The sequence below is a fragment of the Octopus sinensis genome, linkage group LG6, assembly GCF_006345805.1.
Source record: "Octopus sinensis linkage group LG6, ASM634580v1, whole genome shotgun sequence".
Classification (NCBI taxonomy): domain Eukaryota; kingdom Metazoa; phylum Mollusca; class Cephalopoda; order Octopoda; family Octopodidae; genus Octopus; species Octopus sinensis.
Genome location: NC_043002.1, coordinates 93,841,487 through 93,866,486, shown reverse-complemented (window position 1 = coordinate 93,866,486; position 25,000 = coordinate 93,841,487). Strand labels below are relative to the sequence as shown.

Sequence of the window (25,000 nt, the reverse complement as noted above, 5' to 3'; positions counted from 1 at the left end):
CGTTTGATTGGCTAAAATTACCCAAAATTTGCAAACTTTATAAGCTGTTGACTGTTTATTGGTTTATGGCGAAAATAAATTTCATATCAATAACCAACATACAAAACCGCATCAATACACCACATTTGAAATCAACTGGAACAAAATTGAAGAAGTTGAAAAGCGGCAAGCAGAAAGAAAGAAAGAAAGAAAGGAACGAACGAACGAAACAACAAAGAGAAAATAGTGTCTTGTATTGCTTCGAAGCGAGCAGAAGTTGGATTATTTACTCCGATCGATCATTCTGGTCGTGACCAGTTGTAAACATCTAGGACTACATTATCTATATTATTTGAGGGAGATTTGGCTGTTATTTCTAGCAAGTACATAGTAAAGGGCGGGAAAGATCAATAAAGTTTTTATTTTTCATTTTTATTGATTTGATAGTGGAAGAAGGAAAGCTGTGCTCTTGACGAGTTTAGTATTCTTGAACATTGTTAAGAATACTAAACATTGTTAAGTTGAAAAATGCAGGGAAGAATTCAGGAAACCAACACTACTAGAGAGACAGGAACGGTTTATATCGTACTTGGGATGTTTTCGGTTTGAACGGCAGTTTTTAACATAATTTCTAGGTTGCTAAAAAATTTTTAACTTCGTATACTGTTAGAATGTGTTTATAAAACATCTTTTTCTCTTGGCTTTATTGAGAAAATTCTATAGTTTGTAAGACATTTGTTGCTTTTTTTCTTCAATTCACTGCAATTTCAACCAATCACTGACGTCTATTGCGGTAAAAAAAAACATTCTGTGCCGTATGAAAATGTCCCTCGTTTAAGAAACAGATTGGGTTTATTTACATTTGTGAAGAAAAACAGATACCTTTCCACCCACCCCTAACCCTAAAACAGATTGAAATGCAATAGATCGATACTAGGGTCATAATTATGGGTGACAATTTCATATGACACCGCTAGAAAAAACTGCCGTTCAAACCGAAAAGATCCCGTACTTGTGAACAAATATGACGAAAAAGAATTCAGAAGCAGCAAGAATTTGCGAATGATTCAGTATTAAGAGATGCGTGTTTTCGTAAATAACACTTAGTGCAAGGGGAAGGAAGCACACAGACACAGACACACACACACACACACACACACACACACCACACACACACACACACACAACACACACACAACACACACACACACACACAAACACACACACACACAAACACACACACACACACACACACAAACACACACAGAATGGATGTTATGAATGTGAAAGGTGGGTGCAGTAAAGTGGGTCTTTTTGTGATTCATGTGGCGCCAAATGAATTTGCCCCACCCGCTACTACTGGTACTTACTTGCATTAGAACTTCATTACACACACATAAATGCATATATACACACACATTGCGCACCGACACGAGCATACACACACACAGAGACACAGTGTCATACAAACACACACACACGTGCTCTCCCACACGAAACTACACATACACGCACACTGACTCACGAAGGCTCAAGTCTGCATACACACGCCTATCTAAATATACAAATTATAAACAAACATGCACATATATGTATGCAAGTGTGTCTACATATAGATGTACATCTTGTATGTGAGTGCGTGTGTGTGTGTGTGTTTGTGCATGCGGGCGCGTGTTGAGATATTATGCATATCGCTTATATGCCCCTCCACCCCTTCCTTACATCATCATCATCATCATCATCACCATCTTCCTCCTCCTCCTCCTCATCATCATCATCACCATCTTCCTCCTCCTCCTCCTCCTCCTCATCATCATCATCATCATATCGTCACCATCTTCCTCCTCCACCTCATCATCATCACTATCTTCCTCCTCCTCCTCCCCTTCCTCCCCCTCTCCTCCTCCCCTTCCTCCCCCTCTCCTCCTCCTCTTCAAAATTATGATCATATTATCACCACTTTCATCAAGATAATTATAATTGTTATCATCATCATCAATGCCATGAACAATACCGCCAACATCCTCTTCATCAAAACTAATAACTACTACTAGCACTGTCATCACTCTGAATGAGCCGGCGACATGTCAAGTCTTCACCGGAAGTGAAATATTTAAAGTGGGTTGTTTCTTCACGATTTTGTTGAACTCAGATGTTGCACTCCAAACCCCAGAATTATCGAAAGCAAACATTCAACACAAATCACACTACACCAAAACAACGTGATGTTCAAAGGACTTTTGACCGATTTTCGCAAATGTAAGTCAACAGAAACTCGTTTTAAGTGTTCCTTTTTTTAAGTAGCCAAAGAGAGGCGAGATGCATGCTCTCAAGTATACAAAGCATACACATATGGATGCACACGCATTATGGTGGTCGGTGGTCAACTGGATTTAGAGCATGGCCACTTTCTCATAGTAACACGTTTGATAGCATTTCTACAGTAAACCTTATTATGACTATCTAGCGTTGATTTTGTTTAAATTGGAGTTTATTTATTTATTTATTTATTCATTTATTAGTGAGAAATGTAGCATATAATTTTGTGAAAAACTGCACCAATAACTTCTCTACCCTTCCTTGTACATTCGTCAAAAATGGATTTTCAGAATTTGATGAATTGATTGGACATAAAGAATAGCAATGCTCCATTGGGAATACTAGAGCTGTGTGCATATAAACATCTCGTCTTCATCTGATATATGACCTTTCATGGATGAATAAGTTCGGCTTTTGAAAGTGTGATGCAATCACAGACTACACAGGCGAGAAAATCTCTGGAGTCTCGACCATGCAGTACTTCACCAGCCAACAAGTTTAGAGAATTATGTTTCACTCTTTGATGAACAATTCCAATTTTCTCAAACTGAAGGCTTTACTTTCTGTTAATGAGCTGCTGTTTGATTCTGTTCATTCAGTACCAGATGTTCCGAATGAACAGTGTTGGTCAGTGGCGGCTCGTATATAGGAACTGCGGAACTGCAGCGCCCCCTATTTCCACTCGATATTATCGATAACATTCAATATAATGAATCCTTTTTTTCTTTAATTCTTTTTTTATACTTGTACATTATATAATCCTTAAGCTTAAATCAGTAGCCATCCCCTAGTTTATGAGAAAAATACAAAACTCCTTGTATAGAACTGTGCGCTTCACAGTTCCCGCGACGCGGTGTTTGGCTGTTGCGCGCCAAACTAGGGAGAGAGAGAGAGAGCACTGCCTGAACGACAGTACCGGGTGAAAGGTAGTGTTTACTTTTGACTTTGCGTGTGTTGTGCTTAAAAAACGTGTTTATATTCTTGAATGTGATAAAGTGTAGAATTAGGTTATTCTTCTTCTTCCAGCTTCAGTGTTGTTGCCAGGATTTGGAAAATAGGGCACATCCCCCCACACGCTTATTTTGTGATTTAGGGCCTTTTGAAACACAAGAGAAAATTTATGGCGGTGTTCAGTGAACAAATTAAACACACTATCCAGTAGTGGCTAAAACGCGAACCAATCAAGTTTATGTATAAATTTCCTTTTTACATATTAAAACAACGTCTAAAAATTTTCTGAAGCAGCATCCCGACTAATTTTATTTACGAGCCGCCACTGGTGCTGGTATACTTTTCCAGCGATTGTCTTATACTAAAAATCATATCTGCGGTCTCTCTATTATATCTAAATCCACATCAAGGATCTGAAATAACGATGGAGCATAATCACGCCTACAGTCAATTCAATAAATCTGGCAAATATTTTGCCAAAAGTTACAAGCAAGGAAGCGGCATGAAATTTATCACAGTTGGACAGACTTTTCCTTTGTACAATGGAAATCAATATAGCATCTCTCTAATCCTTTGGAAACTGGTGAGCCATTCCATAAGTCGATAATTAACGTTGTCACAAAATCAGCCATTACATCCCTACCATGATTAGTAATCTCAGTTGGTATACTATGAGCTCCTGGAATTTATCTTGTGTTGATCTGTATGACAATTTTGAATTTGTATTAGAGCTAGTTATCCCAACACATACATACATACATACATACATACATACATACATACATACATACATACATACATACATACATACATATATTCAATGCAATAGGTTTTTAACTCCTTGCAGTTGTAAGGGTGCCTTCTTAATATGCATCATATCTTCGGTATTTTTTAAACCTGGCAGCGACCATCCCTCTTCATGTCTGACCACAGGACTGGTATTTTATTTATCGACTCCGAAAAGTGAAAGGCAAAGTTGACCGCGGTAGGATTTGAACTTAGAGCACAAAGAGCTGAAAAAGGTTACTGCAATCTATCCAATGTGAGTGTGCGTATGTGTGTATGCTCGTGACCGAGTGAGACTACTTCCCACTCTTAGAAAATCCGTGTAAACATTCCGAGAGACCAGTAAGTTCTTGTGCACGAATTTGTTTTGAGTGGATAACGCCTTTCACAATACTCCACCCATTTTTCAGTGAAATCAACTATAAAACAAGTGGCACAACAGAGGTTGAGACGAATGAAAACCAACCGAACTTCAGGTTTTTTTTATACGAGTTACCTTCTCCTAGAAGTTCTTACAATGACTACGTATCCTTCAAACCCAGTGGTTCACATGCAAGTTAACCCATACCTGGGACCCTAACAGGTGCTACTACTCAGACTGAGTGTATACTTGGGAACTGTAGTGGCTAAGAAGTGGAACTTCCGCACTAGAGACCTACTACTGGATGCAGCTTAAAGTCAGATATGTGTATGTGTGTGCGTACGTGTGTGTATGAATGTATATGTATACATACATATACACATATGTATCCAGTTAATTTTTCTCTAAATGCTGGGTGGTTAAAACATGTGTATTATATTAAATTGCTGAAATCTGATCCATAGACTGATAGTCACAACACCGACTAGACAGAGTACCAGATTACGATCTACTGAGACAGTCTTCGTATACTGTCACTAGCACTTCACTGCTTTGTGTCTATGTCTAAAACACTTAACACATAACGACCCAGTACTTGAGGGTGCTGAACAGTTCCTGGCATTACGAGTATTGTGAAAGGCTTAGTTAGAGGCCCAAAGCTTCTGAGTTATTTTACAGGACTTAGAAAAACTGAATGATTGCTGCAGTTCGTATGTGAATCTGAGAGGGGAATATGTTGGATAAAATCACAATTAACTGATTTTGCTGTACATTATTTTGTATTTTCTTCAGGAACTTTTCGGCACCTCTCGTATGTTTAACCGAAAGCAGAAACCATGAAATTGTACAGCTTTGCGTTGAAAATAACAGACTTATAAAGAAAGTTATACTTTCCTATGCTCATTTGTCGTAAATATTTAACGCAGCAGTATCTTCAGTGCGGTGAGGGCGCGTGGCTTAGTGGTTAGGGCATTCGGCTCATGATCGTAAGGTTGTGAGTTCGATTCCCGGCGACGCGTTGTGTCCTTGAGCAAGACACTTTATTTCACGTTGCTCCAGTCCACTCAGCTGGCAAAAATGAGTTGTACTTGTATTTCAAAGGGTCAGCCTTGTCACTCTCTGTGTCACGCTGATTATCCCCGAGAACTACATTAAGGGTACACGTGTCTGTGGAATGCTCAGCCATTTGCACGTTAATTTCACGAGCAAGCTGTTCCGTTGATCGTATCAGCTGGGACCCTCGTCGTCGTAACCGGCGGAGTCTTTTAAATCTTCAGTGCTGTTTTGTACTCACAAATGGTCATGAGATTTACATCTCCATTCAATATAGATAATATGACCTTTGACAAATGCACGTATGATTTAAAGGAGATATTAAAACAATTAACTATTGATAAAATGGTATGACACGACTCAATGCTTTACGATAGAGAGGTCAGTGGTTCTCGAGTTGATGCTTCAATCCTACCATATGGCAGGCATTATCTTTCATATACTTCATCTCGATAAATCAAGACCCTAGAAATGAGCCAATTCACTATAGCTCTTCTCTTTCTCTCAAAATTTTGCAGTGAGGTCGCAACAGTCTTTGCCTTCGGCAGGAAGAGTTGAGATAGAATAAATAAGATTGGTTAGGTGATTAAAGTATATGGCATCTCTTGTTTCACCAGTGAATTATTCCGACTATATATGACAATGGAATGGCACCGTCAACAGATTCATATGAAACAGTATCAGCATGATTGTAACGTAAAAATAAATGAATAAATGAAATTTTTTAAACCACATAGGATTCTTCAACCACACTGTAATGTGTGAATGTATAATCCTTTTCATGTTTCTATATATCTGTATGGCATGTCATCTGACACCCAGCACTCCAATAGATAAACCATCTACAGCAGAAGTTCTCAAACTTTTTGGGCCACCATCCCCCTCATAGCCACATAATACCTATTTCTTTATTACCCACAAGGGGCTAAACACAGAGGGGACAAACAAGGACAGACATAGGTATTAAGTCGATTACATCGACCCCAGTGCGAAACTGGTACTTAATTTATCGACCCCGAAAGGATGAAAGGCAAAGTCGACCTCGGCGGAATTTGAACTCACAATGTAACGGCAGACGAAATACTTATTTCTTTACTACCCACAAGGGGCTAAACATAGAGAGGACAAACAAGGACAGACAAACGGATTAAGTCGCTTATATCGATCCCAGTGCGTAACTGGTACTTAATTTATCGACCCCGAAAGGATGAAAGGCAAAGTCGACCTTGGCGGAATTTGAACTCTGAACGTAACGGCTGACGAAATACGGCTACGCATTTCGTCTGGCGTGCTAACGTTTCTGCCAGCTCGCATAATACCCTCAGCGCCCCACTATTTTTATGTATAAATAAATATTTTATATTTTACTAATTTATATATACAATGAATCATTTGATATTTAATATGATATATAATTTGTATACAATACTATAATAATATTAATCATAGCGTCCCCTATTCCACTGTTTCCCTCCCAATGTCTCTTTTTCTGCATCGCCCCCTGCACTACACCTTAGACACCAGTGCCCACCGGGACCCGCTCAACGCCCACCGGGGGCGCTAGCGCCCACTTTGAGAACCTATGATCTACAGTATTATTGAAAGGAAACGCGAAGGTAGTTTTCTATTGCCTTCTCTAGGGCCAAACGAATGAAAACACTCGGCAACAGCACAAACCCTTCATTGCTGACTGCACTATCAAGTCCAGTGCAGGACAAGGAACAACACAAATAAAATATTATTCCTTCAGCCTGGAGGTCATCGTTGTAACTTCTTGACTAGCCGCATCGTTCTGGTATAATCTATTCAGCATTTTAATCATTTTCTTGTCCCTCAACCTCCGATCATTCATAGAAAAAAGCATTACCGGAAATAAAACATTAACAAATTCAAAATATCTAGTGAACTAATTACGAAATTTGAGAAGGGATTCGCAGCATGTTTATCCGAAACATTACTTATTTGCTTTTCATCTTTTACCAACTTATATTTCATTAAAAAAAATTAATAAATAACTTGGTATTTTTTGCAATAATCATATACATCTTAAGGTATATTTTCTCTCTCAATGGTCTTTCTCTCGCTTATATAAAAAAACTATTACTAAAGTTGGATTAGTGAAACAGAACGGTGCACGTTGGCTTATGAAAATTTTTGCATACTAGTTTGCTTGTAGTGACTGTTTAGTCTTATTGTATTTTTCATTACCACGCACGCGTGCGCGCACACACTCACTCACTGTATGTTAATTTAAACAGAATAACAATGTTTCAATTGTTACTTAACTTTTCTAGATTTAAGATTAGTTAGGCTTCTTTTATGAAAGAATGTTAGTCATTCAACTTCGTTACTATCTGCTAATATTTTATAACTTGATAGTTTAACTCAGGGGTCGCCAAACTCTTTCGACCATCGACCGCTTTCTTCATTTAAAATATCTTAATACCCTACCTTACCGTACCATATCTTAAATGTGTACCGGGTACTGATGCTGGCAACTAAAATGTTAGCTAAAAGATACATGTACGACAAATTAAGAAATTCTATTGAAGATAGAATTTCTTAATTTGAACTATGCGTACGAGTATATAGTATTAAACTTTCAATTTTTTATGAAATTGTTTTCACGGTTAGAAAACGTGGAAAGCGCATCATATTGCTAGAATACAGAGATCCCTCGTTTATCGCGGTAGATTGGTTCCGAGACCGGCTGCGATAACTGAATTTCCGCGAAGTAGCGACACCATATTTACAGTATTTATTTAAAGTGTATTTGGACTTTTAAAACTCTCCCTGTACTGTTAACAACCCACCCATTATAGTAGTCTATTAATAACAAGGACAACTGTTAACTTTAAATTAAAAAAAATAAAGATTGTTACTGTTACACAGGTCAGATTACAAAATAGAAAGATATGATTCGTCGTCTCTCTCCATTGCACCAATCACAGCCCATCTTAAGTTCAAAGACCCCTGTATATGCTTTTTTGCTATTTTACACTTGTTTTGTTGTTCCTAGACAAGGAAATAATATTTATTATTCATATTTTAATGGATTTAATGAAAAATTTTAGGCGTTCATATATATATATTTAAAATCTGCGAAGTTGAACCGCAAAGTAGCGAGGGATCACTGTATCTTTTATTGAAATTGACAACATCAATGCGAGGGATGAGCATGGCGCCGACTAAGTATCGCACGCCGACCCCCATTCGACCCTTTGGCTATCATCAAGATCCTGTAATTCCTCGACGACCCCTAGGGGGTCCCTCAGACCCCCTTTGGCGACTCCTGGTTTAACTTAATCAACTATATATCTATTATACAATTACATCGCATGAAACTAGCGAATTAATAACCGATACGGCCTCACCGAACTAAATATATACAATGACAATGAAAAAGGAAGATATTACGGAAGTCCTACTTCAATACAAAACTAAGGAATTTCCTATTTGGTGTTCGTAAAGTCGAATTTGTTTTAGTTTCAATTTTATTTCAACTCAATTGACGCCCTCGTTTTTGAATCCCAATGAAATACAAATCAGCAGATAATACCGAACAATCTTTTCCTTTTTTTTTTGTTGCGTGAGATTTGTTTTTACTAATTCTAACATTTTTGTGCTAATTTCAAATCTGTAATCGGTATTGCTCTCCATGCTCCAGTTTTCTTGCAATCTGAAAATTAACTTTTTGTACATTTATAGTTAAATTTGACATATTGAGATACATATATCCTACTTTCAAAGGATTGACAATTGTGTTTTTTCAGATCTGATCACGGCTTCTTCAAGTAGACATAGATACGTGAATAATCCTGATGGCTCCAGCTATATCTGTGGTTCCTTCACACTATTCGTCAAAGGCGCAATATCACATTGTTTGTGAGACGGGCTTATAAAGCCTATTTTAAAATTCTCCTAGGCGAACGATACAAAAATTGGGTCCCTCGTGTTGTATGTCATAACTGTAAGGAAATGCTTCGTGACTGGACAAAAGGAAAACGAAAAGAGCCCGCCGTTTGTAATTTCTATGGTTTGGCGAGAACCCAGAGACCACACCAGTGACTGTTATCTTTGTATGGTCAACGACAAAAGGCATCGACCAAGAAAATAGGCGTAAAATATCCTATCCCAATATTCCGTCAGCAATTAAACCTATTATGCACTCTGAGACACTCTCAATTCCAGTTTACCGCTTCCGAAGACGAAGCTAAAAAACAAGAGTATGAGGATGATAACGAAGATCAAGATATTACACTTCAGAATTCCAAGACCTCTCTTATGGTACCGAAAAATATCTATTCCTCATCAGTTTAGCGAAACAGAACTGAATGATTCAGTGCGTGATTTGGGACTTACCAAGACTGCAGCTGAAGTTCTAGCATCCATGTTGCAAGAAAAGCATCTATTTGACCAAACTGCAAAAGTTTCTTACTTTGAAAACGAGACCAGATTTTTGTGTCATTTTTTTTTTTCAGAAGAGAAACACTTTGTTTATTGCCGCGATATTCCCTATCTTCTCCAGGAATTAGGAATCCCCTCGTACAATTCAACTGACTGGCGATTATTTCTAGATAGTTCTAAGCATAGCCTGAAGTGTGTTCCCCTACACAATGGCAATGTTTATGGAGCTGTCCCAGTTGATCACTCAGTGCGTTTGCTTGAAGAATATAATTACGTATAAATAGTTATTGACCAACTAAAATATCATGAGCACAGCTGGACCTTTTGTGTAGATTTGAAAATGGTCAATTTTCTCCTCGGCCAGCAGAAAGGTTTCACAAAGTATCCTTGCTATCTCTGCATGTGGGGCAACCGAGCTCTAGAAGAACACTGGGCACAGAAGTGGCCAATTGATGAGACTCTGGAAGCAGGCATTGCCAAATATTGTGAAGGATCCAATTGTCAACCGAGAAAAGATTATTTTCCCGCCAGTCCGTATAAAGCTGGGCTTGATGAAGCAATACACTAAGGCATTGAATACTGATGGTGAACGCTTTCAAAATGTAGTCTTTGCTATTCCTGGTTTGTCATTTGAGAATATCAAAGCAGGTGTGTTTGACTGACCTCAGATTCGTGCCCTTGTACTTGATGAGGAATTTGTCGGAAAGATCATTGACAAGGAAAGAGCAGTATAGCTGTCATTCGTAGCATTCATAAAAAAAAATTTTCTTGGGAACAGATAAGCAGATGATTATGAAATTATTGTAAATAATATGCTGTCAGCTTTCCATGATCTTGGGTGTAGCATGAGCGTTAAATTCCATTTCCTGCACAGTCACTTCGATCAGTTCCCGGAAAACTTTGAAGACAAAAGTGATGAACAAAGAGAGCGCTTCCTCCAAGACCTCAGGACTATGGTAGAGCGTTATCAAGAGGGATGGGGCAAAAATACGATGGCAGACAACTGCTGGAGTATTAACAAGATTTACCAGAGAAAGTCTACAAGCACAAGAACTCCAGATGAAAATTCCTTGCCTGAATAAGATGTATTTGTGTTTTATCTTCCTCCTAAACAGTTTCTCAACTATGTACACCTATCATTTGTATATAATATATATTTTCAACTGAAAAGCAGATGGCGAGAAAAACTGGCACATGATAACATTATTTTATTCAGATTCGGAATAAGAAATATTATTTTTATAGCCTGGTGTACTAACTCATATATGAATAAAGTTAGAATCTCAATGCATAGATACTTGTTCTTTTCCACCTAGTTCGAAGATAGTATAACTAGAAAATTATCAAATGAATTACGTCATATCTCGGGAAATATTCGAAATAAATATAGATACGGTACATATATATTTATGTACATGAAGATGTATACGCAAAAATATAAATACACAATGGATGTATGCATACACATGCACATATAGTGTGCGTGTTGGAATTTTTTTTCTTAATATCAATGGTATTGTGATGTTTATTTATATCTGGGAAATACCCAAGAAATTCTCATTAGAACTATTCACTGATCTGTATCCAAAGAATTACTTCTAGAACCAACACTACCACTACCACCACCACCACCACTACAATCACCACCACAAGATCAACTATTGCCTTGCAAATGAATTTGGTAAACGGAAATTGAGTGGAAACCGGTGAAACAGATGAATGATCATGAGATTTCACCTAGAAAGTTAGTCTCCAAGGTACGAGTCTAGGCAAGCTTATTTATGAAAGACCAACGGTCGCCCATGCATACCAGCCACCCCACCGATGTTGTTCAAGGGAAAAGCAAAGACCGATTCAGCATGGCACCAGTGGCGTCGCAACTCTTTTCTAAATCTGAATGAACTGGAGCAACGTGAAATAAACTGTCTTGTAGAAGAACACAACACACAACGCGGTCCGGGAATCGAAATCACTACCTCATGATTGTGAGCCGGACGCTCTAACCACTGAGCCATGCTCCTTCACACACACACACACACACACACCCTAACCCTAACCTCCCCTACACACACGTGTGTGTGTGTGCCTCATAACTCACGCACGCACACTCACATATGTGTGTGTGCTCGTCTATGTGTGAAACTGTGCTTGTCTGTTACCTATTGGCCACCGCTTGACAACCACGTTGGTTTGTTTACACCCCTGTTAGCTAGCGGTTCCGCAAAAAGAGACCGATAAGCACTAGGCTTACAAAAAGAAAAAATAAGTGGGGAAGAAATAACTTAAGCACTGGAATAAATTTGTTCGACTAAACCCTTTAAGGCAGTACCCCAGCATGGCCACAGTCCAATGACTGAAACAATTAAAAGATAAAAGACAAAATGCGATTTTTCCCTTTTATGACATACTTTATATTAGTATGTCATGTGACCTACATAGAGGTCCCCATTTCCCTAGAAACCAGGTAGTTTCCACATATAAACAGCTTAACGGGACGCCAGTCCTCGCAACGTTACTCATTTTTGCCAGCTGAGTGGACTGGAGCAACGTGAAATGAAGTGTTTTGCTCAAGAACACAACACATCACCCGGTCCAGGAATCGAAACCACAATCTTACGATTATGAGTTCAACACCCTAACCACTAAGCCACGTGCCTTCACTCGCCCTTTTAAAGCCCAGCCAGTTTCCCGGTTTCTATGGCCCGGTTTCCCGGTTTCTATGGCGTATGTATTCTCTAGCTGGACGGGACGCCAATCCATCGCAGCGTTACTCATTTTTGCCAGCTGAGTGGACTGGAGCAATGTGAAATGAAGTGTTTTGCTCAAGAACACAACGCGTCGCCCGGTCCAGGATTCGAAACCACAATCTTACGATTATGAGTTCAACACCCTAACCACTAAGCCACGCACCTCCACCCACTGTATCAATGTAATTCAAAATTTAGAGAATCGAAAACGCTTCTGTGAAGCGTACTCTTGATGGAGCAAGAAGTTGCAATATGTATTTATCTGAAAAAATTCCACATCCTAATACAATCTGTAAGGCAATAGAATGCACCATTGGCTTCTTTTAATTAAAGACACTAACTTTGCTCCCTGTATTGAGTAACCTTTCTCTTGTCACACATACATATACATATATGGGGGAGGCACATGGCCTAGTGGTTAGAGCAGCAGACCGGGTGATGTGCGTGTTTATGAGCGAAACACCTAAGCTCCACGCGGCTCCGGCAGAAGGTAACGGCGAAACTTCTGCTGACTCCTTCGCCACAACTTTCTCTCACTCTTCCCTTCTGCATCTTGCAGCTCACCTGCGATGGACTGGCGTCCCGTCCAGGTGGGGAACCTATACGCCAAGAAACCGGGAAACCGGCCCTTATGAGCCAGGCATGGCTCGAGAAGGAACAAACAACAACAATATACAATATACCAGCGGCGAGCTGGTAGAAACGTTAGCACGCCGGGCGAAATTCGTCTGTCGTTACGTTCCGAGTTCAAATTCCGCCGTGGTCGACTTTGCCTTTCCTCCTTTCGGGGTCGATAAATTAAGTACCAGTTACGCACTGGGGTTGATGTAGTCGACTTAATCCCTTTGTCTGTCCTTGTTTGTCCCCTCTGTGTTTAGCCCCTTGTGGGTAGTAAAGAAATAAATATACATATATAACATTCTGTTATATATTACTGGTAATGTGTCTTTTCAAGAGCACATGTTGAGTCGATTTTGGAACGAGATTAATTGTATCTATTTCCGTAGAAATAGAATTATTTTCACTTCTGTCTCATTTCTGTAACACGTATGTGGCTTGTGTAAAATAATGCACAAATAAGTTATTGTTTAACTCTAAAGTGTTTCATAGTGAGTATTTTAAATTGTCGAAAGAAAGAAAAAAGAAAGACAACAAAGAAGAATGGAAAGGAAACAAAAATAATGGGAAGCAGAACTAATCATATCATACTTATGTATGTATACACCCCCCCACATATATATAATGCACATGCGCAAACATGCATACACGCATATATTTATATATATGCATATAATATATGTGTATATATATGAATACTGGTTTTGTTTTTCAAATTTTAAACAATAAGCTACTTGTGCAATATTAACCAAATCCAACAGGAATATGAAAAAAAAAATGATTGTGTATGTGTGTGTGGGAGGGTGCATGCTTGTGTGTGCGCGTGCGCCTGCTTGCCATAATTTTTCTTCTCATTTTTGCGAAGTCTGTATATGATATGGTGACATTTAGTGATATTTAATAGCCTGATTAGATTGCAACTTTACGATATAATATGGTTTACATAGAAACAGTTGTTCTTTTGTTTTCTTTTTTGTTTTTTGTTTTGTTTTATTTCTATTTTTTTGGAAGGGGTAATACTTAGAGCACTTTCTCAGAGTGCGAGAAGTTAAACAATGGTTGTGTCACTTGAAATGCTGGTGAATGTCTGCTACAATTTGTATTTGTGCGTATGTGAATGAGAACACTTCAAGGAATAACCATCGACCCTTCACAAAAAGTAGGCAATGCTAGCTTCCATTTACTTTGAATATCTTTACTGTTGGAGAGAGATTGACTATAAATATATATACAGAGAGAAAGAGAGAGAGAGAGGCAGACAGACAGACAAACAGAGGACGAACACATTTGCAGCAAGAAGAAAAGCATGCATGCATAGTAATACCTGGCCTTAAATCAAACATTTACATGTACTGTCAGACGATAAACTTGCGCGCCAAAAATCGAGATATACAGTCGTTTAACGACCCACAGAGAAAGGTAAACATGGCTGTCCATAAGACCTGATGAACAACGAGAAGCCATACAAGCATTTTATGCATTTATACATACATATAAACACACAAACGTTTGTACATACATACATATATACATAAATGCAAAATTACATTTATAATAAAAATAATTGGTGTAATCTGGATAAGCTTTGATTTTCAGTGACAGAAATCAACCAAGTGACTCGCACATTACAAATACAATCTGTAAGCGAAACTATGCAAGACTTTTCTCAGGTTTAAAATGTAACTTTGTTTTCGTTATCTACCCTCCAATGATGGAGCTTTGTATCTTAGTTAAAAACCAGCTCCTTCTTCAAAGAAAGAATTTAAATAATTAAATATAGAAAAAAAACATACATACATGCATACATACATACATACATACATACATACATACATACATACATACATACATACATACATACATACATACATACATACATATATACGTGCGTACGTACGTACGTGCGTGCGTAAGTACATGCATGCATGGTAGAAGTCAACTTATGACCGAGTAAGACTACATCCGAAACTCAGTAAGTCCGCGCAAACGTTCTAAGGGCCCTATAGATTCTTATGCTTGCATTTGTTTTGAGTGGGTAAAGGGTTGCACAGAAATGAATCCGCTTTTTAGTACAATCAGCTATAAAACCAGTAGCATCACGGAGGGTGAGACGATCAGAAACCAAATGCACTTCAAACTTTCTTTTACACGAGTTTACCCTCGACTAGAAGAAAGTTCTAACGCGAACTATGGTGTTCCACTGCCACTGGTTCACATGCTAATTAAGCCATAGCTTGGACCTTAACAGGTTCTACTACTCCGGATAAGAGAAGATCTGGGAATAATAGTGGGTAAGCAGTAGTTAGGCACTTCTTAAAATCCTTGAAGTCCTACACAAGGGCCTCTCTGCAAAGTCCAGTTTAAAGGCACACTCAGGATATACATACATGCATACATACATATATACATGTATGTATGTATGTATGTATGTATGTATGTATGTATGTATGTATGTATGTATGTATGTATGTATGTATGTATGTATGTATGTATGTACGTATGTATGTATGTATGTATGTATGTATGTATGTATGTATGTATGTATGTATGTATTATGTATCTATGTACGTAGGTGTACATATAAATTTGGTTACGAATTTAATCTGTCACACTATGGGATTTCAAAAAGCCAGTTTATATTACTTGCTGAAATAAGGCGGCGAGCTGGCAGAATCGTTAGCGCGTCGGGCAAAATGCATTGTGGTATTTAGTCCGTCTTCTCGTTCTGAGTTTAAATTGCTCCGAGGTCGACTTTGCCTTTCATCTTTTCGGGGTCGATAAAATAAATACCAGCTGAGTTTTCAGGGTCGATGTAATCGACTTAACCCTGCCCCCGAAATTTCTGGCATTGTGCCAGAATTTGAAATCTGTATTACTTGGTGCAATGCAAATGTATTTTTTCATACAACTTTTTCCCACACTTGCAATTGCAGCTCAAATGCTTTCAAAAAAAAAAAAAATTTTTTTAAATAGGCGAGGAACTAAAAAAAAAGTTCATTTACAATAATTATATAATCGCGCTATATTTTAGTGTTTATAATCAACTATATGGAAGAAAAATAATATTAAAAAAAACAAAAAAAACGAGCAGAACAATCAACAAAAACTTGCTGATTTTAAGATTGCTTTATGAAATACGACCAAACATGAACGTCACGACCTGTAGCAGTGACGATAACAGCAACAAGGAGCAGTCACCTATAAAAAAACATTGCACCAACGAGGTTGCAGCCTTAATGACTTAAACAAATTCAAGAACGGAATCACTGTGGTTGAGTTGTGCCACATTTCTTATTATTTAAAACAAATTTGATACAGAAGATATGTTCAAATACATTTGATAAAGTTAACGTTGTTATCATAACCTAATTTTCTTTTTCACAGCTGCAGTTCAGGTCAGAAAATGCCTGTTTGCAATTATTACACTCTTCAACATGAGAAAAAGACCCGCAGAGAAGTAAAAGCCAAAAAAAAAAAAGGCGGGCTGATGGAGAAACAAAGAGCAGAGAAAAAGCGGCGAGAGGGGAGGAGGAGGAGAAGGAGACAGAGGGAGAGAGAGAGACAAAGGGTGAGAGAGAGAGAGGGCAACAGAGAGAGAGAGAGACAAAGGGTGAGGGAGAGAGGGCGACAGAGAGAGAGATGTGGTAGGTGGGCAAGATAGAATCTAGGTTGCTGACTTTGAGCAGAAATTATGTAAAAATGGAGAGAGGACTGCTATGTGAGAACATACTGTAAGAAATGAGTCTCCACCTACGTCAGGCATCGAAGCACTTGAGTGTGTGTGTATACAAGTAATGCATATCAGAATGATTCATATATATGCTGGATTATCCCATAAATAATGCGATTTTTTCAATTGCATGAACTAAAAGTCAGACGGGGACGGGATAAACTACCTGCAGGTAGTAATTTTACCTTGTCCTTATTTTTAGTACAAGTTTTGATGAGTGCAGATCGATTTTAACGGTTATTTTTTGAAAGCTCTAATGAAAGTGACAAAGGAGCATATTCAGCATATTTTGCTTTATGAGTTCAATAAAGGCAACAACGCAACGGAAAGTGCGTGGAATATTATTGCAATATATGGGGATCGGACAATAAGCGTAAACTAGTGTCAATGGTTGTTCCCGAAATTCCGAGCCAGAAATTACAGCCTATAAGATAAGCCTCGTCTTGGAAAACCTATAGAGCTCGACGAGGGCGTCCTACAAACTCTGGTGGAACAAAATCCCATTGCAACTGTTGAGGAACTATCAGAGAAGCTTGGATTTGGTCATTCAGCCATTCATCGACACATGTGTATCATCGGAAAAGTCAGCAAATTGGGTCAATAGGTTCCTCACAAACTTTCCGAATCTAATCTCGCGCATAGAGTGAAAGTGTGCTCGTCTCACGAATGAACCTTTTTTTTTCTTTCTTTTTTTTGGACCGAATAGTGATTGGTGACGAGAAATGGGCTCTCTATAAAAATGTCAAGCGCCGAGAACAGTGGGTAGAGAAAGGAGAAACACCGGCGCTCCAGGTTAAAAAAGGTCTTCACCCACGTAAGGTGCTATTATCTGTTTGGTGGAATATAAACGATTTAGTCCACTTTGAACTTTTAAACCCAAACCCAACGATAACAATGGAGATCTACTGCGAGCAACTTGAGCGGTTTAAGTCAGTGCTATAAGAAAAACGACCATCTTTGGTTTCAAGACGAAAGGTATTCTTCTATCAGGATGATGCTCGGCCACATACCGCGAGGATGACATTCCAAAAGCTGGAGCAGTTTGAATGGGAAACGATGCCCCACCAAGCATATTCGTCGGACATTGCCCCATCTGATTATCATTTATTCCGCAGTTTTCAAAATCATTTGGACGGAAAAATCTGAATTCTATAGACGAAGTCAGAACAGTACTGAAGGAATATTTTTCGTAATGGACAAGTGAATTTTGGAAGAGGCCCCTTACAAGTCTACCAGATAGATAGAACATTATAGAAGATGAAGGGGAGAATATTTTAGATTAAAAAACTTTGTTTATCTTAATTTTGAAGAATAAAGGAAGTATATAAAAAACCGCATTATTTATGGCATGACCCAATACAACATCGCAAGCCAAGATTTGCAAGCTTATCATGAAGCAAAACTTAAATCAAGTTAGTCTCAATAGTTTAACTGAACACATGAATATCTGGTCGATCATCAAAAGGGAAGAGAGAAGAAGAAGAAGAAGAAGAAGAAGAAGAAGAAGAAGAAGAAGAAGAAGAAGAAGTAGTAGTAGTAGTAGTAGTAGTAGTAGTAGTTGTTGTTGTAGTAGTAGTAGTTGTTGTAGGAGGAGGAGGAGGAGGAGGAAACGGGACAACTTGAAAGTTTCATGACCAAACAATTGCAAATTTGAAGTTAAGGGTTAGGCGCGAACCTTGAAAACATATTTCACTATTGTATCACCTTCATTACTTATTATAACGATTGGTATTAGGAGCTGATCTTCAAGCCACAATGTAGTAGATTGCTCTAGACCAGTTTTTCTCAACCATTTTTTTTTTTTTGCTATTTTACTCAGAGGCAGGGACCGACATAATCATTTGATGTCTGAAAACTCCTATTATATTTTTATGATTGAATATTTTTTATGATTAAATATTATTAGGAATTGTATACAAAGATATTTTGAGCATTGGAGAAATATGTGGAGGCAGCGGTTGGAGGATTGCAGTTTCGATTCCCAGACCAGCCGTTGTGTGTGTTTATTTAGCGAAAGCGCCTAAAAACTCCACGAGGCTCCGGAAGCGGGTGGTGGCGACCCCTGTTGTACTCTTTCGCCACAACGTTCTCTCACTCTCTCTTCCTGTTTCTTGAGTAACGCTGCGATGGACTGGCGTCCCGTCCAGCTGGGCGTAACACATACGCCACAGAAACCGGGAAACTAGGCGCATGAGTCCCGTTTTTTATCGTTTTATTAGAGAAATATAACTCCATAAATTTTAACAGTTAAATCTTATAAGGACTTCCAAGGGCCATAGAGACCCCGGTTGAGACCCACTACTCAAGACTATCGCTTCAAGTTAGGTAACTTTTAAGATTTCTGCTAAACTTTCACCTCGTGTACCGGTTTTCCAACTTTCGACTGATATTCGGATAAGTTCTAAATAAAAGAATTTTTTTTAAAAATCTTCTTGTAGAAGCGTTTGCTGACCAGCGGTTTAAGGAATCGGCTGAAAATCAATGCCATCAGAGATTAGTGGTTGACCGAACCTTAAATATTTATCTTTTATCTTTTATTTTTTTAACTTGTTTCAATCACTGGACTGTGGCCATACTAGAGCACAACCTTAAAGAGGTTGAGTGAATCGACCCCATTAGTTTTTTTTTTGCTTGTTTTTGGAAAGCCTCGTACTTATTCGATCTCTTTTGGAAAGCCTGGTACTTATTCGATCTCTTTTAGCAAACCGCTATGTTACCGGGATGTAATCAAACCAACACCGGCTGTCAAACGGGGGTGGGAATGAATACAAATGTAAACACACACAAACGCGCATTCTCTCTCTCTCTCTCACACACATACATACACATACTCAAACACACACACACACACACTCAAACACACACACGTTTCCGTCAGCCAAGTAGATTCACAAGGCTTTCGTCGGATTTAGTTAGAAGACACTTATCTGAAATGTTACGTAGTGTAACTGACGCCAGAACCATGTAGAGAGGCAAGTTTCTTATCACACGACCACGCCTTAAAACTTTGAAAAATTTATCTAATTCAGAAGAAGCCGCTTACTTATTTATTTTAAGTATCAGACAAGATAAACCTTCAGAATCACCATCGAGGTAAAGAAATAATAAGAGAAAGAAAGAAGGAAGGTAGGAAGGAAGGAAGGAAAGAAAGAAAGAAACAAACGAACAAAGAATTTGGAAAATCGCAAACCAATTTCGAAATCCTAATTTTCGTGCAATAAATAAATAAATAAATAAGCACATTAACATTTAACGACAAAGTTTAGCACCCAAATGATTCTGATATTAGTTTCTGTAAAATCATTAAATAAAAAAAATCCCGGAGAAGTAACTTCTCTAAACACTGATAATTGACATTGCGGAAAATAACCTGAATTGAATATTTCTCGCTACGTAAGCACGTTGTTGCCCTATGGTCATGATCAATGGCAATTCTGCATTGACCATACTATTTTATTTTGTCTAGGACTGCGTCGTCTCCGATGTGTCCTTGTTTTAAGAGAGACTTTGTCCCTATTTTTAAGACGATCAAGTGATGGTGCCGAGTCTGTTTCGTGCAACTCACGTAGTACGTTCTTCAAGAACCTGTATTATTATAGTAAACTGTTCTATCAGTAAGCCGTTTTACCACAGTAAACTATACTACCCCCGTCAACAGTTCTACCACATTAAAATATGTTACTAGAGTAAGCCGTTTTACCAGTCAACTGTTCTACCATGCTAGACCATTCCCCCACAGTCAACTGTTCTACCATGCTAGACCAGTCTCCCACAGTCAACTGTTCTACCACAGTCGATTGTTCTACCAGTCAACTATTCTACCACAGTAAAACTTTCTTGTTCTACCACAGCAAAGCGTTTTGGCACGTTAAGCCGTCCAACCACAGCAAGCCAATTCTACCACAGTAAGCTGCCCTATCACAGGTAGCTGTTCTACCACATTAAACTGTTTTACCACGGTAAACCGCTCTGCCACATTAAAATGTTCTACCACAGTAATCCGTTCCACCACAGTAAACCTTTTTATCTCTGTAAACTGTTCAACCTTTGCAAGCTCTTTGACCACAAAAAACTGTTCGGTCACCTTCTACCATAGTTAACTATTCTTCTGCAGAAAACTTATTTTAGCACAGCAAAAGTTTCTACCACAGTAAGCCATTCTACCATAGTAAACCACCCTGCTACAGTCACCTAGCGCCAATTCCGATCGTATTCTTAGTCTTTTCTCCCACTGCCTTTGTCTATTTATTTGTTTGTTTATTTATTGTAATTGATGATTAAGCTTTCTTAACTACAACGAATAAAGGACCAATACTTATTTCCACTTTTCGAAAAATAAACCTAGCCCTGTATAGGATGGTAGTATATTGCAGGTATACTCACAAGTATACAGCAAGAGCATTTGTGAGTAATTAGGAGGCATATATGTAAGTGTATAGAAGGTATCTTCTTTGGTGTAGCGAAAATAAATTTAATTAAAATTTTCAAGTCCATTTGATAAGACATTCGTCGGTCCTACAATGCTACCACTGCCTAACGTAACTGTGAATGAACCACTGTACTTACTTACTTTCTTACTTAAAATTAGGTTTGGTTCTATCAATGAGGACCAAATGCCTTGGTCATGGGCTCGAATCAATGTTGATCAAAGGATGCGAAACGACGATCTCTGCTCCAAAGTTTACGTGTCAGCGAAGAAACTTCTCGTAGCCGCATGACCTCCTAGAAATAATTTTCAAATGTTCTTCCAAGTCCAAATCCCCTAATCTCACCCAAAACCTTATTCTCTTTTTTGTGAAAAAGAATAAATAAATAAAGATTGGATAACTTCGTAATAGATATACTAACTATTAAGAAGATGGGGTGATCACGGCTTGAGCATTAAAACTAAATCAAGAGTAACCTGTGGTTAAACAACATCAATGTCCTTCATAAATGAATTACATTAAATTAGTGGTCTGCTACCTTCGTTTCCTAAGTCACCTCGAGAACAGTATCATACGAAGGGGTGCTGAAAAGCTTTTGGTTTTAAGGGTGTCACGAAGGCTCTGGTTGGAGGCCCAACATTCCGCGTTCTTTTACAGAGCTTAGAGAAACTGAAGGGCTGCTGCAATAAGTGTGGGATTATGTCGAATAAAATCATAATTAACTGATCCTCCTCTATTTTATTTTACCCAAAGTCAGGAAATTTTCAGCGCTCTCTTGTGTGTACATATAAATACACCTATACTTGTTTTTCTAATCACTGGTGGGGCACACATTTTATTGGAACGTTATAGTGAGAATTGGGGTTAAAATAGGTTGGGAAACACTGCTTTAGTTCTTTTGAAAAATATGTGTACTTGATGTATATATATATGTGGTGGTGGTGGGGGGTGGCGAATGTATAGTGTGTGTGTGCGTATGTGTGTGTACGTACATGTGTGTGTGTGTGTGCGTGCGTGTGTATTTAAATATATGTACACACAAACACACGTGCATAGATATATGTAATAACACCTTTTACATATTTTACAAATATATATATTTTTTTACACATACACTTACTAATACATTTACATCTGTGTGTGTCAGAGAGAGAGAGAGAGAGAGAGAGGGAGAGAGCGTGTGAGAGAGAGAGCGAGAGAGCGTGTGAGAGAGAGAGTGAGAGAGAGCGCGAAAGAGCGTGAAAGAGCGTGAGAGAGAGAGACAGAGAGAGAAAGATAGAGATTATTTGCAAACTTTGGTACACAGTTATTCGTGCGTGCACAAATGGATTCTATACGAAAAGTTTTTTTTTAAATCTCTCTCTCTCTCTCTTTCCCTCTGTCTGTCTCTCTTTCTCTCTCTCTTTTTCTCTCTCTCCCCCTCTCCCCTCTCTCTCTCTCACTCATCCTCTCTATCTATCCATCCATCTATTTCGTTGTAAGTTTGTGCGTTTGATATTCTGTTTATGTTTGTTTATACAGCTTTCTCTAGAACTAGTATCATATCTACCCGCACACATAAAATATACATACAAGCATTCAAGAATTGCAAACACCTACATACGTGCCCGCACATACGCGCGCCTGAGCACACGCACGCACACATATACGCATACATACATACATACATACATACATACATACATACATACATACATACATACACACGTACGTACACCCACGTGCATTGATAATAGGGTGAACCTAAATTCACGAAGGGGTCTGAATTTCAATAAATTTTTTTTTTTGGATAACTTGTATGCATTTTTCTTAAATATTACATACAAAAAAGTCATCGCGAACGAGTTTCTATATTTAATAACAATGTTTAAAAAAGTACAAAAAATCTCAGACTCCGTGACTTTTGGTCCACTCCATACATAGCTTCATACACACCCACACACACACACATACATACATACATACATACATACATACATACATACATACATACATACATACATACATACATACATACTACAAATGATCACAATATCTGGGACAAAAAATCTGCAATATCTTCTTAAGATTTAAAGAATGATTGGATGGTTAAAGCAAGATATTTTCCTTCGCAACCTTGCTACCAAGTAGGTGACCAATCAGTACTATATCACTATGGTTACAGCAAAATTATCTGCACTGCCAAGTAATTTTTATACGCCAAGTAATAATATATACAAGCAATTAATTATGCTAGAATATATATTGTAGTACAGTTTGTTTTGTTTTCTTTTTAGCTAAAAAACGATAAGAAAAATTTCCCGTTTCCCAGCCCAAATGTTTTCGGGTTCAGTCCAACTGTGTGGCACCTTTGGCAAGTGTCTTTTGCTATAGCCTCGAGCCGACCAAAGCTTTGTGAGTGGATTTGGTAGAGGAACTGAAAGAAGCCTGTCGTATATATATATAAGATTAATCAGCCGAGGTTGCGAGGATGATCCGGTTCTTGACTGATGATTGAGGGCTTCGGATGTCCCGTCCGTTTTTTGTGTCGTCTTCTAAATGTTTCACGTTCTTGTCCCAGTTTGTATATTTTTTTTACTTTTACATATATATATATATATATAATTTATCATAAATTCCATATATATATAATATATATATATATATATATATATATATATATATATATATATATACGTATGCATATATCTGTCTTTGAGTCTGTGTTCGTCCCCCACCACTGCTTGACAACCGGTGCTGGTGTGTTTACGTCCCCGTAACAGTGGTTTGGCAAAAAAATAAACCGATAGAATAAACACCAGGCTTTAAAAAAAAAATTAATAGTACTGGTGTCGATTCATTCGACTAAAAATTCAAGGCGGTGCCCCAGCATGGCCGCAGTCTAATGACTGAAACAAGTAAAAGACGAAAGACATCTTCGACTTAACGAATGTTCAGCATTGCTGGGGGGGACACTTGTAATTAATCCGTTAAATCGAATGATTACCCCATCCCCCACCATACTCCCCCTCTCTCTTTCTCTCTTTCTCTCTCTATGTGGCTGCCAGTGCGAGCGTGTATGTATGTATATATGTATATATGTATATTTGTCTATTATTCCGTCAAGGTGTAATAAACATATAATTAGTTGCCTTTCAAATAAGTTCCATTGAACACTGAGCTCGATGCATCCCCAAAATATCAGGCCTTGTGCCCATAGTATAAAGGACTATTTATGTGTGTGTATATATATACATACTACATACATACACACACATACACACATACATACACACATACATACATATATACATACATATAAACATACATACATATATACATATATACATACATACATACATACATACATACATACATACATACACACGCGTACATATATATACATACATGCACATATTGACACGCGCACATGTGTGAGAGAGAGTGTGTGTGTGTGGAGTCTGTGTATGCGTGTGTGTGTGTGTGTATGCGTGTGTGTGTGTGTTGTGTGTGTGTGTGTGTGTGTGTGTGTACTCCTTAAAGGAGCACGGCGCACATCGGTACGCTCAAAATGATAAAGAACTAGACATGGCACTAAAAGAAAGGTGCACAATATTAATTAAGGAGAAAACCAGACCTACCT

At 38.2% G+C, this 25,000-nt stretch overlaps 1 protein-coding gene across 1 annotated transcript in view; it reads right to left on the bottom strand.

The window, feature by feature from the left end:
- LOC115213003 overlaps positions 1-25,000 on the bottom strand; it is a 55,360-nt gene that overhangs the window by 29,895 nt on the left and 465 nt on the right. The window contains exon 1 of the mRNA XM_029781899.2: positions 24,999-25,000. This exon is cut by the window's right edge and continues 465 nt beyond it. Coding sequence (XP_029637759.1) covers positions 24,999-25,000 — 2 coding nt within the window. The remainder of the gene's footprint in view (positions 1-24,998) is intronic.